The 14539-nt window shown below is 45.0% G+C and overlaps 1 protein-coding gene across 1 annotated transcript; it reads left to right on the top strand.

Moving 5' to 3' along the window:
- The first annotated feature begins 7624 nt into the window (after positions 1-7624).
- On the top strand, positions 7625-13564 carry NMRK2 (nicotinamide riboside kinase 2). The gene is made up of 8 exons (XM_062509921.1): positions 7625-7702; positions 9294-9391; positions 10521-10577; positions 10782-10953; positions 11834-11905; positions 12406-12512; positions 12914-12999; positions 13084-13564. Exons 1-7 carry the CDS (start codon positions 7677-7679, stop codon positions 12997-12999), a joined length of 618 nt encoding a protein of 205 aa, XP_062365905.1. The 5' UTR covers positions 7625-7676; the 3' UTR covers positions 13084-13564.
- Positions 13565-14539: the final 975 nt, after the last annotated feature.

Below are 14539 nucleotides of genomic sequence, written 5' to 3'. Positions count from 1 at the left end.
ATTCTGACACTGTAAAATTCCAAGTGTTTTTACTAAAATAACTCCTGTTCTGGAGGATTCTTTCAGGGTTTCCCTCAGCTTTAGGAGAGAGCCATGGAAAAAATTCCTTTTTTTGGGTTTCTATCAATCTGCACAGAACCCTGCTCCTCTCAAGTTTAATCTCATATTATTTTTACATATATTTTTATAATCCAATTAATACCTTGACTTGAAATTGAATTGTAAACTCAAACACACAAATAACCAACCCAAAGCCACTTAAACAGAAAATACCCAAACCCCAATAACCCCTTTTTATTTTTAATATGAATGTTATTAATAGTTAATATTATTTAATATTTTAAAAGCAACTATTTACAGTGTGATGTCTAATTTGAGTGGGTTTAGATAAATCATTGACATAATTAATGAATTGGAAATGGGAAGATATACAAGTCGGGTCCTCTAACAAGTATTGCTGTATTCATGCTGTGATTTTTTTTCAGAAAATGCATTTAATTGAAATTAATTTTCAATTAGGGCCACACTAGTTCTGTAAATCTGTATGAAGCAGATATTTTTACTCTGATTTTATTTTCTCCCAAAAAACGAAATCCTATCAGGATCAATAACTTTTTTTTTTTTTCTGTTCAACCTCTGTTTTTTTTTTTTAATTTCTATAGAAAAGCTTTTTCGGGGTTGCAATTTTGTAGCTCAAATATTCAATTTATGGCACCAAAAACAACCAGGTGGGAGCTTTGGGGTGACCAAACTGGGGCTTTGCAGGGTCTGAAGAGGCTCCAGGAGAGATGGAGAGGGATTTTGGAAAAGGGATGGAGGGACAGGACACAGGGAGTGACTTCCCAGGGATAGGTGGGACTTTGGGAAGGAATTCTTCCTTGTGTGGATTAAAAAAAAAAAAAAAAAAAACAAAAGCTTGTGTTTGCCTCCAACCCAGAGAAATCTTTTCCAACTTCAATCCAACTTTTGCAGTCGAATGAAAATCAGCATTTTGCCACCTCCTCAGTGCTGGAATCTCCTGTCACAAGAGCTGCCATGGAGTGGGAATCTCTCCTCCCACGGGCTGCTCTTCCCTGACAGCCACTGGGGGATCCTGAGAGGAGAAATCTCCAGGAAAAACTCATTCCAGCACAGAATATTCCCAGGGGTTTCCCATCCTGGCTGATCTCCCAGACACAAATCAAAATTCCCAGCTCAAGATAATGAGGATTTCTCCTGAACTCTCAAGCCCTGAGTGAGGGGTGAGGTTCATCCCGTCTTGTTTTCATCCATCTGAAAATGAGATTTCAATCAGTTCTGTTTCCACAGAAGGAAGGAAATGATGAAGGAAAATGAAAAGATGAAGGAAATTATTTTGAGGGGTGATTTCACCTGCTTGGGGCTGAGTCACTCTGTGCTCAGGGCTCCTGCCTGCACTGGCTGGGGTAAACCAGTAAATATCAGTAAATATAAAAGTGGTTTTACACCACTCATCTCTTTTAGGATTCATTCAGTGACTCACAGCCGAGAGGAGGAGAACAAAGTGATGATGTGAGAGGAAAAGAGGGAAAGGGCTGGAACATTCCCTCCTTTTCCAGCTTGGATCACTCATCTTGGGTTGACTTCTGGGGATGTTTGAGGATTTTTCTGGACTCCACCTTTTGTTTAAGAATCCCAAAAATTCAATCCCACGATCCAAAGCTCCCCAACAATCCCACCCTGTCCCAGAGTGTTTTCCAAAGGCTCCTGGAGCTCCGGCAGGGTTGGGAACGAGCCCATTCCCTGGGGAACCTTTCAGCACCCTCTGGGGAGGCACCTTTCCCTGCTCCCCAGCCCAAATTCCTGGCGCAGCTCCTGCCGTTCTTGTCCCTGTTCCGTGATCTCCCTCCTCCCCTCCAGGACACTTTTCCAGACCTATCCCACTTCCCAAAGCTCTGACACCCCGGTTATTTTTTTTCTCCTCTGTCTTTTCCTCGTGGGCACAGCTGCTCTTCCCCAGCCCTGCCTTGTCCAAAGTCTCCATGTGATCTCTCCCACGGGATCTCCTGTCACTGCCACAGGGAATGTCACCCTGGTGGTGGCAGCTGCTGGCCAGGAGCCACCAGGAGGAGATGCCAGCCACTTAAAGCTCTCACTAATTAACTCTGCTATTCCACTACCCTCGTTTTCCTCATCCGGAGCTGCTGCAGTCACTGGGGTTCGTGGTGAATTCTCCTCTCGTGATGGTTTTTTTTCCCTGTTCTCTTCCAAACACGGAGGTTTTGAGAATGCTCCCCAGCCTTGGAGGAAGACTCTGAGCCATCCAACTCCCCCAGAGTTGTAGAAATAATAAATAACCCCAAATTTCAACATTCCCAAGTGAAAATAACTCCCATTCCTTGCGTCTGACGTCCCCCCCAGGCAGCAGGAACCTTGGCATAACCTTGCTCATCCCATAAACAATGTCTGATGATTAGTGCAGGATTAAAATTCTGAATTAAAGCTGCACTGAAGAAATGAGTCACATTCTGCAGCAGAAAGGTCACCGGGCACCCAGGAACTAAACAATCCCAGGGGAATAATGCCCCGATGGCTCCACGAAGATTAAACTGCCTCCTGCTAAATTTAGCTAAGTTTGAACAAAGAATATTAATGCGAGCTTTTAGTAAACATTAGTATTCTAAAAATAACAGTGGGAGAGGGAACATTGCCTGTCTTTGATTCAGGCTCCCTGGTGAATGGCATTTGTACAGAGTGAAGTGTCAGGCAGATAACGTATCTCTGCCATAAACAAGCCCCAAAAAAAGGAAGTTTCAGATGACCAACGGGGCTAAAAAAAATACTTTCTGAACGTTTGGCATTTGCATAATTCTTATTTTTATGGTTTGGGTGAAGTTTGCTGGAGCTGGGCAGTGTCGAAGTGACGCCAGTGCTGGGGGGTTTTGGGATTTGCTGGGAAGGAAGGAAGGAAGGAAGGAAAGAAGGAGACAGCTGGAATGGGATCTCCAAATACAGGCAGGCACCTCCAGAGCAGCAGCAGTTCCCAGGCCAGGCAGGAATTTGGGAATTCGAGTTATGTGGGTGAATTCCAGCTCCCAGTATGGTTGGTGAGTGAGCAGGAATAGGGCAGAGAGAAAAACCACCCCGAGGAGCCTAAAAACAGACTGGGGAAAGGGACAGCCAGAGGAGCACTGAGGGGTGGGGGAAAAAAGGCTTAAAAATGGGATTTTGTACTGAGGAAAAGGAGATTTTATACTAAGGAGAAGTGAGTTTTTTGCTGAGGAGAAATGAGCTTTTACACTGAGGAGACTGAGCTTTTAAATGAGGAGAAATGAGATTCATACTGGGGAGAAATGAGATTTACAATGAGTAGAAGTGAGCTTTTAAACTAGGAGAAGTGAGCCTTTATACTGAGGAGAAAATGGTTTTTACACTAAGGAGAAAAGAGCTTTTACACGGAGGAAAAGGAGCTTTTACACAGAGGAGAAATGAGCTTTTACACAGAGGAGAAATGAGCTTTTACACGGAGCAGAAATGAACTTTTACACTGAGGAAAAGGAGCTTCTAAATGAGAAAAAATGAGTTTTTACATCAAGGAGAAATGAACCTTCACACTGAGGAGAAAAGAGCTTTTACACTGATGAGAAATGAACTTTGAAATGAGCTTTTCCACTGAGGAGAAATGAGTCTTACACTGACAGGAAGGGAGCTGGCAGCTGTGAGCTTCAAAAAACAAAAAAATAAAATAAAATCCAACAGCAACAACACCCAGGCCCCGTGTCCTTCAATCCTCCTGATTCCAGAAAAACCAGAAGTGTTGACATTCCCCATGGAGATAGTGGGACAGGATTCCCTGATCCCACCACAATTATTGTCAGATTCCAACACTAAACATTTGATACAACTTTGACCAAATCCTTTTTTTTTTTTTTAACCTTTTCCCAAGGTAAAAATTCTGTTGTTTTGTTTTTTTTTGTTTTTTTTTTTTTTAAGAACAACTTTATTCCCGAGCCACGTCCCTGCAGGCAAATCCAACTGGGAAGAATACAAATTTCACTTAATTGGGATGGAATTTTACAAAAACATTTGGATTAGCAGGTCTGCAGTGCAAAGAGCACTGGAGCAGAGGTGGCCAGGGCCAGTGTCCCCTCAGACCTTTGACACAATTTTGGAGCCTCTTGATTTCTTTTTCCTTTCACAAGAGGTCAAATGCAGTAAAATAATCCCTGGAGTTGAATTTGTTAACCCAGACAACTTCCTAGTTCAGGGATGGGTGAGAAAAGCAATCAAAGGGCATACAAATTTTGAGTAGGAGCTAATTTGAGGAAAATTAATCAATTCTTTTTTTACTTTCATCATATGAAGGGGTGATGTGGGGACATCATATAAACAAATACCAAGCAGGCTGGAAATTCAGCTTCCCTGAATTTACTCAAACTCGAGAATCCAAGCTCCAGATTTCTCTGGAATTATCATTTTACCCTGGAATTGATGGTGGAAGTGCAAGTGGTGCCTCCAGGAAAAAAAAAACAAATAATTGATTAATATTTCCCCTAATAATAGTAACAGTGGGAACATTGGAATTAAGACTGGAAAAGCTCATTGTATTGTATTTCCATCCATAAATTCACCAAGTTCTACCTTCAACCTGATTTCTCTTCTTGCCTTCAATATCCTCTCTGCAAAACCTCCAGAATCTTCACCTCTGACAGTTAAAATTTCCTTAATTTGCAATTCATGCTTATTCACAAGCAGCTCATTTTAGCACTTGGCCTTGGCCTGGTGGCTGAGGAGCAGAAACAGCTTTGAAAAGAAAAAAAAAAAAAAAACCAAACATTTTGATTTTGATTTTGATTTTGATTTTGATTTTGATTTTGATTTTGATTTTAGCTCAACGGACACAGCTGGGCTGAGACAAAGGAGGTTTGAAACCTCTTCTTCAGGCCTGAAAGAGAAAAATTCAAGTTAAACACAGCACAGGTCTGAATAAAAGTCAATGATGTCAAGCACAATTTGAGGAAAAGTATCCTGAAAATAATGGGGATATGAATAAGGAGTTGGATGGTGCCATGGGATGTAATGTGGCAAAGGAGATTCCAGAACCCAAATGGTCTGGAGGATTTTATATTTCATTAATAAATATCTGAATATATCTATTAAATGCATACATACATATATATACATATGTATATTCCTTCCAAAACTTCCCTTGGAATCCTGGATATTTGGATTTTTACACTGTAAGACCTGAAAACCCCAAGGCAAAATGTCAAACAGGACCCTAAATCCCCAAATTTGGTGCTAACTGATTTTTTCCCCATCACTTTACAACCCAGTGTAGCACAAGGAACCTTTAATAATTTTAACAGTGACCTTTTAATCCTGCCACAGTGTGGTTTTATAAAAAGGAAGAACAAGGTGAGATATTATTTATGAATTCACATTATAAACTTCAAAAAACATTGTTGAAAAGCCTGACAATGCTCAGAGAACCCCAGTTAAGAAATATCTGGAATAATTCAAATAAAAGCACAGGCTTCACAAGGTGTAGAGTTAACTTACCTTAAAAAGCATTATTTTATGTGAGTTAACTGGGGAGGAGGAGGCTCTCTGCAGAGATAATAGTTTAGGAATTTGTGTCTATTTACAAAAAAATAAACTGTTCCAAAAATTCCTTGTAAAGGGGAATTCTGGGAAGATTCACTCGACATTCCTTTCTCTGAACAGCTTGACTGAAAAAAAAAAATAATTAAAATTTAATTCCCTTTTTTTTTTTTTTTTTCAGGAGTTTAGAGAAAAACATCCCTTCTTGTGCCACTCCTGGATGAGTTTCAAACAATCAGATGGGAATTGGGGAATAAAAGAGGGGAGAGAGCAAAGAAAAAAAAAAAATCCCAACTTAATTATATCCCACACACCTCAGTGACTCCCGAGGGGATCGTGGTGGGGGTGACATTTCCACCTGCCCCATGACTAATTTAGGAAAAGGAAGAGCTGGCCAAAAAAGTTATTTTTGGCCACGATGGCAATGGCAGTGCAAGGGGCCAGCAAGGGAGAGGGACAGGTGCAGAGGGTGACATGGGGGTGGGATGAGCCCCAAAATGGGAAATTGGGGGTGAAATTCCCCTAAAAATGTGATACTGGGGGGTTGGAACCCTCCCCTAAAATGGGGCATTGGGGGTGGGCTGAAAAAACCCAAAAATGGAACACTGGGGGTGGGATGAGCCCCCAAAATGGGAAATTGGGGGGTGAAATTCCCCTAAAAATGTGATAGTGGGGGGTTGGAACTCTCCCCTAAAATGGGGCATTGGGGGTGGGCTGAAAAAACCCAAAAATGGAACACTGGGGGTGGGATGAGCCCCCAAAGTGGGAAATTGGGGGTGAAATTCCCCAAAAAATGTGATAGTGGGGGGTTGGAACTCTCCCCAGAATTGTGGCATTGGAGGGTGGAACCCCACAAAATGTTAAGCCCTCCAAAAATGTGACATTAGAGGGTTGTAATCCCCCTAAAATGTGACACTAATGGGTTGAAACTGCCCAAAATGTGACACTGTGGGGTTAAACTCCCCCAAAACGAGACATGAAGGGGTTGAACTCCCCCAAAATATGACACTTGGGGGTTGAACTCCCCTAAAATGTGACATTTGGGGGTTGAAACCCCTCCAAAATGTGACACTGGGGGATTGAATCTGCCCAAAATGTGACATTATGGGATTGAACCCCCATAAAATGTGACATTATCAGGTTGAAACTGCCCAAAAATGTGACATTGGGGGGTTGAATCCATCCAAAATGTGACATTGGGAGGTTGAAACTGCCCCAAAATGTGACATTGGGGGGTTGAAACTGCCCCAAATGTGACATTGGGAGGTTGAAACTGCCCCAAATGTGACATTGGGGGGTTGAATCCATCCAAAATGTGACATTGGGGGGTTGAAACTGCCCCAAAATGTGACATTGGAGGGTTGAAACTGCCCCAAAATGTGACATTATCAGGTTGAAACTGCCCCAAATGTGACATTGGAGGGTTGAAACTGCCCCAAAATGTGACATTGGAGGGTTGAAACTGCCCCAAATGTGACATTGGGAGGTTGAAACTGCCCCAAAATGTGACATTGGAGGGTTGAATCCCCCTAAAATATGACATTGAGGGGTTCAACCCCTCTAAAATGTGACACTGTGGGACATAAACATCCTTAAAATGTGACATTATCAGGTTGAAACTGTCCCAAAATGTGACACTGAGGGGTGAAACCCCCCCCCCCCCCAGAGGGTTTAACCACGGGAAGGTTTGGCTGAATCCCTCCAAAAAAATGTGACATTGAAATTTGGCCAGACCTGCCCAAAACGTGACATCGAGGCTCATGATGGTCACAGGGCTCCTCCGGGGCGGGGACACCGTCCTATAAATCCGCCCCAAAAAAAACTCCTTTTCCTCAATGAAAGGGTCGGGGAGGCAGAGCAGGACCTGGGGAAAAAGAAAATAATAATAGTAATAATAATAATAATAATTAAAAAAAAAAAGAAACAGCAGAATTTTTGTGCTGCTGAAAGTCCTTTAAGTTCTTTCAGCCTTTTCAATTAGGTTTTTGTGGTTTGTTTTTTTTTTTTGGTTTTTTTGGGGGTTTTTTTTTTTTTTTTGGTTTTTTTTTTTTTTTTTTTTTTTTTTTTTTTTTTGGTTTTTTTCCCTCTCGTCACATTCCGGCTCACTCGGCAAAATGAAATATATTATAGGCATCGGAGGGTAAGTCCCTGCTAAAATTTGGGGTAATTGGTGTTTTTCCTGTTTTAATTTTTGTACGGAGGATGGGGATTATTGATCTGGCTATGAAATAGTATACGGGATTTGAGAGATGATGCAACGAGTTTTAATTTGTGGTGCTTAAATACAGAGAGCTCCGCAGAGTGACACACATTTTAATATACCATTCGATTTATATATTAATACATACTTGTAGATATACTTCTATTTTATATATCCTTTTATGTATTTTATAAGACTAAAAGGATGGATGCTGCTTCAACAGAGTTTTGCAGGGCGGCACATCCTTTCATACACTTATCTACATTTTAGATACTTTTTAATATATTTTATATGCTTATTTGTGTTATATATCTTTTATATATATAAATTAATACTTACAGGTTTATATATTCTCAGAGATACTTTTGTCCATAGTTTTATATATCCTTTTATAGGGTTTTAACAGGAGGGATGCTGAGATGGCAAAAACACTCAAATTTAGAGGCCAGATAGACCAAAAAATTATTTTTACATTTTCTCTAAAAGAGGGGGGAGATCCCGTTTCTAATGAAGTGGGGTGGTGGTGTATAAAGGGCATTGATTTTCATTTTAAAAAGGATTTAAAGTGTGTTTGTGCTGAGACAGGGTGAAAGTGCGGCCGGAGGGCTTGGGAAATGGAACAGCGAAGGGTAATAAAGGGTTATTAGAATGTTAATATATTAATAACATGCGATTAGTAATATGAGATGAAAAAGAAAGGAGGAAGAAGACAAGGGAAAGTAAAGTTATTCTGTGGTTTTATATTTAATGGGTTATGGGGCGTGTGAGGGACCGGCCATGGCGGCTCCCCTCAGGAACCGGGAGCCGTGAGGGACCGGCCATGGCGGCTCCCCTCAGGAACCGGGAGAAGTGAGGGACCGGCCATGGCGGCTCCCCTCAGGAACCGGGAGCCGTGAGGGACGGGCCATGGCTCCCCTCAGGAACCGGGAGCCGTGAGGGACCGGCCATGGCGGCTCCCCTCAGGAACCGGGAGAAGTGAGGGACCGGCCATGGCGGCTCCCCTCAGGAACCGGGAGCCGTGAGGGACCGGCCATGGCGGCTCCCCTCAGGAACCGGGAGAAGTGAGGGACCGGCCATGGCGGCTCCCCTCAGGAACCGGGAGCCGTGAGGGACCGGCCATGGCGGCCCCGCGCGTTCCCCTCAGCGCCGCCGTTGCGCGCGCGCGGGAACCGGCGCGGCCGTTACACGCGGCGGAGCGCGGGCGCGCGGAGCTAGGGAAGGGGGCGGGACCGAGAGGAGCGGTCACAGCCAATCGGAGGCCGGGGAAAAGGCGGGGCTGGGGGTGGTCGCGGCCAATCGGCGGCCGGAGCTGGAAGGGCGGGAAATTCAAACTGGGGGGGGGTTGGGGGCACTCAGGGTCAGTGCCCGGCTCCCCTCAGGGGCTCCGCTCCCCTCAGGGGCTCCGCTCCTTCAGGGCTCGGCTCCTTCAGGGCTCGGCTCCTTCAGCCGTGTCTGCCCCGCCGGCCCCAGCGGCTCCCAGACCCGCCTCTAATGCGATTCTTCCACCTCTGTCTCGCCCCGCTCCGTGCAGGGTCACCAATGGTGGCAAAACCACCTTGACCAACAGGCTCATCAAGGCGCTCCCCAACTGCTGCGTGGTCCATCAGGACGATTTCTTCAAGGTAAGTTGGGTTCTGTCTTCCTTGGAGGAAGGAATTGTAATTGTACTGCAGGGCAAGTCAGTTTTGACAGCTTAGGAGCTACAAGCTTCCTAGTTTTGTGAGGGGTTTTTTCAATATATATATATTTAATTTTTAAATGACTGGACAGGTGGGGAGTTCCTGACCTTTACAAATGCCACAGGAACTTGGCATGACCCGGCTCAGAGAGGTCGCAGCAAAACCACCTTTAAGTGTTAACAACAGATTTAAATTTAGTACTGATTTCAGGCAGAGGTTATTTACTGTGTTCTGCATTAATTATCTTCTCCATATTGGGATTTCCCACCTTATTTTATTAAACTGAGACTGCTAAATGATGCTGTAGGATTTAAGCATCTCTGTGCTGGTTTAAGTATGAAGAGGGGGTTTCTGTGGGGCAGCTTTGACAGCTCTGTATCAGAACCCAGTGAAAACATTGAGGAGATTAATGCAGAAGACCTTCACTGCCTTCTGCCTGGGGGTGCAGAATGTTCCTAAACCCTGCACCATTTCCTGGGAATGATGATATCCCTGCACCCCACCACACCTGGAAGTCCAAGAGATGCAGGAATGGACTTGGGGCGCTTGTGGGTCATCCCCAAAACAAGAAGTGCTCCAGCATTGTGTGCTCAGTCTGTCCTGCACAGATTTAATCACTTTGATTCCGTTTGACTTCCCATAAAAATCTGTAATTTCTCTTCTGAGTGAATGCCAGCATGAAGAAAATGGTAACTGAGCAACCAAAGTGCTGCCATGCCCACCTGCATTTTTAACAGAGTTCAAACACCTATTCTTTTTTTTTTTAAACTTACATTCTAGCACTTATTTAACTATATCTGCACTTCAAAATTCTTACATGTTGATTTACAAACAACACCCTGTAGCATTTTACCAACTAACAAACAACGGTATCAAGTGATTAACTTAAAAGCCTTTATCCAAAGTGGTTTGAGTGAGCCGAGGGAGCTTTGCAGAGCTCTTGGGGTTGGGGAAAGCTGGGGATGTGAATGTTCCTGCAGCCCCAGGGGTGGTTGTGTGTTGCAGTAGTGGCCAGGTGCTGATGGCAGCAGGAGGGAACTGATCCCGCTGAGGTTGCAGCAATGTTTTATTGCTCACTATATTTCAGCCACAAGATCAAATAGAAGTCGGGGAAGACGGCTTTAAGCAATGGGATGGTAAGAGCAGTGTTCCCTATAGGATGCAGTAATGTATATTCTTTCCCTAAGTATTTCTTTTCTCGTTATTAAAAGCTTTAACGGTAAATTTTCCGTAATTGTAACTTTACCAAGCTCAATCTATTTTATCCTTTCGAGCCCGTGGCGTTTGATGGTGTTTGATTGGTGTCCCTTTTTCCCACCCACCCCCTTTCTCCTGACCAGTGTTGGATTCCTTGGATATGGAGGCAATGGTGAGCACAGTGCGGGCCTGGATTGAGAACCCCGTGAAGTTTGCCCGTTCGCACGGGGTGAATGTCACACCTGGCTCTAGAGAGCCAACCTCCCAAGATACCCATATTTTGGTCATTGAAGGCTTCCTGCTTTATAATTACAAGTAAGGTTTGGAGAACTCTTCGTGGTTTGCCAGGGAAGATTCCTTAAATTCCTCGCGCCAGAGTTAAAAACTCCTTTTTTTTTTTTTTTTTTTACCTATTTTCACTTCCTGCCTTGTTCTGAATTCTCACCCCAGAGGGTTTTCTGCTGTGAAATGTAAAATTAACTCCTAAATGTAGAAGTGAGGTGGATTTAAGGTTCTGATTTAGGGCACAGCCTTGAACTCCAGGGGAGTTTCAGAGCAGGATTTCTGCTGGCAGAGGGGTGCGAGTTCCCCTCATTCCCCCACCTTGGGGAGAGCAAGGCAAGAATCCATGCACTGCCTGGAATATCTCCTGGAATTTAGGAACAGCCCCATGCTTGTTTAACACTGACTCCACTGAGCTTAGTGAGAGGAGCAAGCTGTGGCAGAGACAAGTCCCTGGATTTTTGGGGAGCAGTGTGGAATCCCAGAATGGTTTGGAAGGGACCTTAAAGCCCATCCAACTCCAAGCCCCATCCAGCTTGGCCTTGGACACTTCCACAAACGTGAGCTGAGGATTTCCCCTGTCCCAGATTTCACTGCAAACTGATTTTGGAATGATCTAGAAAGGGCCAGGGTTCCCAGCCCAGTGCCTGATCCTCCACAGGATCCCCCTCAGGACCAGTGGCAGGTGTTTGGGTGGGAAAAGTCCTTGCTTGGGCCATTCCGACCTTCAGAAAGAAGTTTTCTGTGGGTTTGAGTTAACAAACCCGTGAGGGAAGCACTTGCCCTTGGGTTGTCTCTAACAGACACAAATCCTGTAGAGGCAGAGAGATTTTTGTGGTATCTGGGGTGATTTCATGCTTTTTCCTGTCATTAAAAGTGACATCATCCCTGTTCTGTCCTTGTCCCCTCCCAGACCCCTGATAGAGCTGTTTGACCTTCGTTACTACCTGGCAGTGCCATATGATGAGTGCAAGAGGAGGAGGAGGTGAGAACATCCCTGGCTGTGCATCCAGTCCTTCCCTCTGCTCCTTTACACTGTTCTTAGTCATGGAATCATGGAATGGTTGGGGTTGGAAGGACCTTAAAGGTCACCTCATCCCAGCCCTGCCACAGGCAGGGACAGTTCCCACTGCTCCAACCTGCCCTTGGACACTTCCAGGGATGGAAATTCAGAATTTCTGAGTCGGTCATGAGTTGGATTAGAGTTGGGAATGGGAATAGGAGTAGAGGAAGGGAGTGTGGTGTGAATTTGGAATCACAGCCTGGGCTTGCAGACCTCTGAGGTGGAGTGCAGCCATCAGCCCTTCACACTGTCCCCAGGTGCCACCTCCATCCTTCCCAAACACAGGTGTGGGGACTCCACCACTGCCCTGAGCTGATCCTTTACAATCCTTCCGGGGAATTCTATTTTTTTTTTTTTTTCCCTGATACCCAAAGTAAACCTCAGGCCCTCCTGACATTCCTTTTCCATGCTGTTATTCCCAGTACAAGGAGCTACACCGTGCCTGACCCCCCGGGGCTCTTTGATGGCCACGTGTGGCCCATGTACCTCAAACACAGGAAGGAGATGGAGGATGGTGGCGTGGATGTGGGTAAGGCTTCCCCAAACACAAATCCTTCAGCCTTGCAGTTGGAATTTAAGGAATTGGGTGATTTCATTCGAGGAAACTTCCACTGTGATGATGCAGGGTGCTATTTTTATTCCCAAGTTGTAATCCTGGCCTACTTTGGATAAATACAGGCAGTTTTAGAGCTAAGAACTTATTCCCTTTGCTTTGTACTCTTAAGGACTTAGAGGGGATAAAAAATTAAAGGAATTTATAATGGAAGAAGGATTTCGCAAGTCGTTCTGTTTTCAGATTGGTTCTGTTCTTCCAATAAAAAAGCAAGTTGTCCTGTGGGTCAAGAAAATATGAAATATTCTAAAACTAATCTCCCAAAATCTCATTCTGATGGGAAGCCCCAGCCTGACTCCCCCTTTTTTTTCTCCCAGTTTATTTAGATGGCCTGAAGTCGAGGGATGAACTCTACAACCAAGTCTTTGAAGATATTCACAACAAGCTCTTAAATTGCTCATAGGTAACTAAAATGCAGAGGGCTGGAACATGAGGGACTGTGCTGGGAACTGCTTGGATCTCACCTTTTTCCCTTCCTGCTTTCCAGGGTCTGGGAAGATCCATGTACAGCGTGATGTAAATAATACTTGGAAGTGGGAATGGGGGTTATTTGTGAGAACTCCTCTCCCACTGCCCTTTGGCAAGTCCCTTCTGTATATAATTGAAAACTGAGGATAACTTATTCCCACCTCGTGGACAGGATCGCCTCGGTGGGGTATTTTTTGTAATTATTTTATATTCCACTGGCTTACAGAGAAGTTGGAAACAGCATTTTTATAGCAGAGCAAGTGCTGAGAAAACGAGAGAGCTCCTGCAGACAGGAAGGCTTCATGCAAGGCTTGTTTGTATCATCATCAATTCAGTAAAAATCCACTTCAGTCTCCTTTTGAGGTCCTGGTTTGACTCATCGCTCAGCTTTATTGCAATAAAGATGGGTATGAAGCTCATCCAAAACACAACAGCAGCCCCTTTTTCCTGGGTGTTTGAAATTCCAGCCCTGGGTGGCTTCAAAGCTCCTTCCCCGTGTCACTGGTTGGGTTTGGCTCTAGCCAGGTGGGAATGGCTCAGTTGGTGAATTTAAATCCATGAGGTGAACTAGGAGGGTTTCTCAGGGTATAAGAAATGAAAACTCTGCTTCCCTAGGAACCATTTCAGGCATTAGAGCTGAAAGACCATCCAAATTTCAGCGTGGGAGAGGGCAGTGCCAGCCCTGGGTCCGTGTGCTGCCTGTCCATACAAAACCTGGGGGATGAGCACTGCAAAATAACTCAGGCTGGGGGGCGGGGGTGTTCCCTTCCCAAATTTTGGGGCCTGAGTTAGAAACGGTGCCCTGCAAAAAGCAGCTGCCACAGATTAATGAGGAGTCACCCAAAAAACCCAGTGAGGGGGGGGCTTTAGCAGTCAGAGAGGAGCCAGATCCATCTCCTTGTCCTTGTCTTGCTCCAGTGATTTTCCAGCTGTCCTGGCCAGGGGTGCCATGGCCAGAAGGAGCTCTGGGGACACCCCCCCCCCTCTGTGATGTCACGGGCAGGGCCACCCTGCTCTCCCCTGGTTCCTGCAGGAGCCTTCCCCACAGCTCAGCTCCCTGCCAGGAACAAGATCCCAGGAACTCCGTGGGGTTTTCCTGTGTGTTCATGGGTTGGTTTAAAGCGAAAAGCATCTGGGGTTTGTGAAGACTTATAAGGGAAAAGCCCTCGCTCCCACCTGCTGCCAAACTCTGGGAGGCAGAAACTGAAGCCTAAAAAAGGCATTTTGGTGTCTCTCCACAGAGAAGGAAATGTCAGGGGGTGGTGGCTGCAGAACATCCCGGTAATGTCCCAGCCCCAGGATCCCCCCCGGGGCAGAACATCCCCTTCGTTCCCAACACGAGTTCCTATGGGCTGCAGGAGTTGTAGACTCATGAGGTCGTGAATCACACCCTAAATTCTGCTTTTTTTAGAACTATTTTGGTGTCATTTCGTGCATCCACGTGGGTGAGATCCCCTGCTGCTCTGGGTGAATGA

The sequence above is a fragment of the Cinclus cinclus genome, chromosome 28 (genome assembly GCF_963662255.1).
Source record: "Cinclus cinclus chromosome 28, bCinCin1.1, whole genome shotgun sequence".
Taxonomy (NCBI): Eukaryota; Metazoa; Chordata; class Aves; order Passeriformes; family Cinclidae; genus Cinclus; species Cinclus cinclus.
Note: the sequence above shows the minus strand (reverse complement) of the source record. Positions and strands in the feature narration are given on the sequence as shown.

What these genes read in the sequence shown, in the direction of transcription:
- NMRK2 (XM_062509921.1), top strand. Translation starts at nt 7,677, where the DNA reads ATGAAATATATTATAGGCATCGGAGG. An exon ending in CGATTTCTTCAAGGTAAGTT is followed by an intron (nt 9,392 to 10,520) that starts GGGTTCTGTCTT and finishes TATTGCTCACTA; the next exon opens with TATTTCAGCCACAAGATCAA. An exon ending in TTCCTGCTTTATAATTACAA is followed by an intron (nt 10,954 to 11,833) that starts GTAAGGTTTGGA and finishes GTCCCCTCCCAG; the next exon opens with ACCCCTGATAGAGCTGTTTG.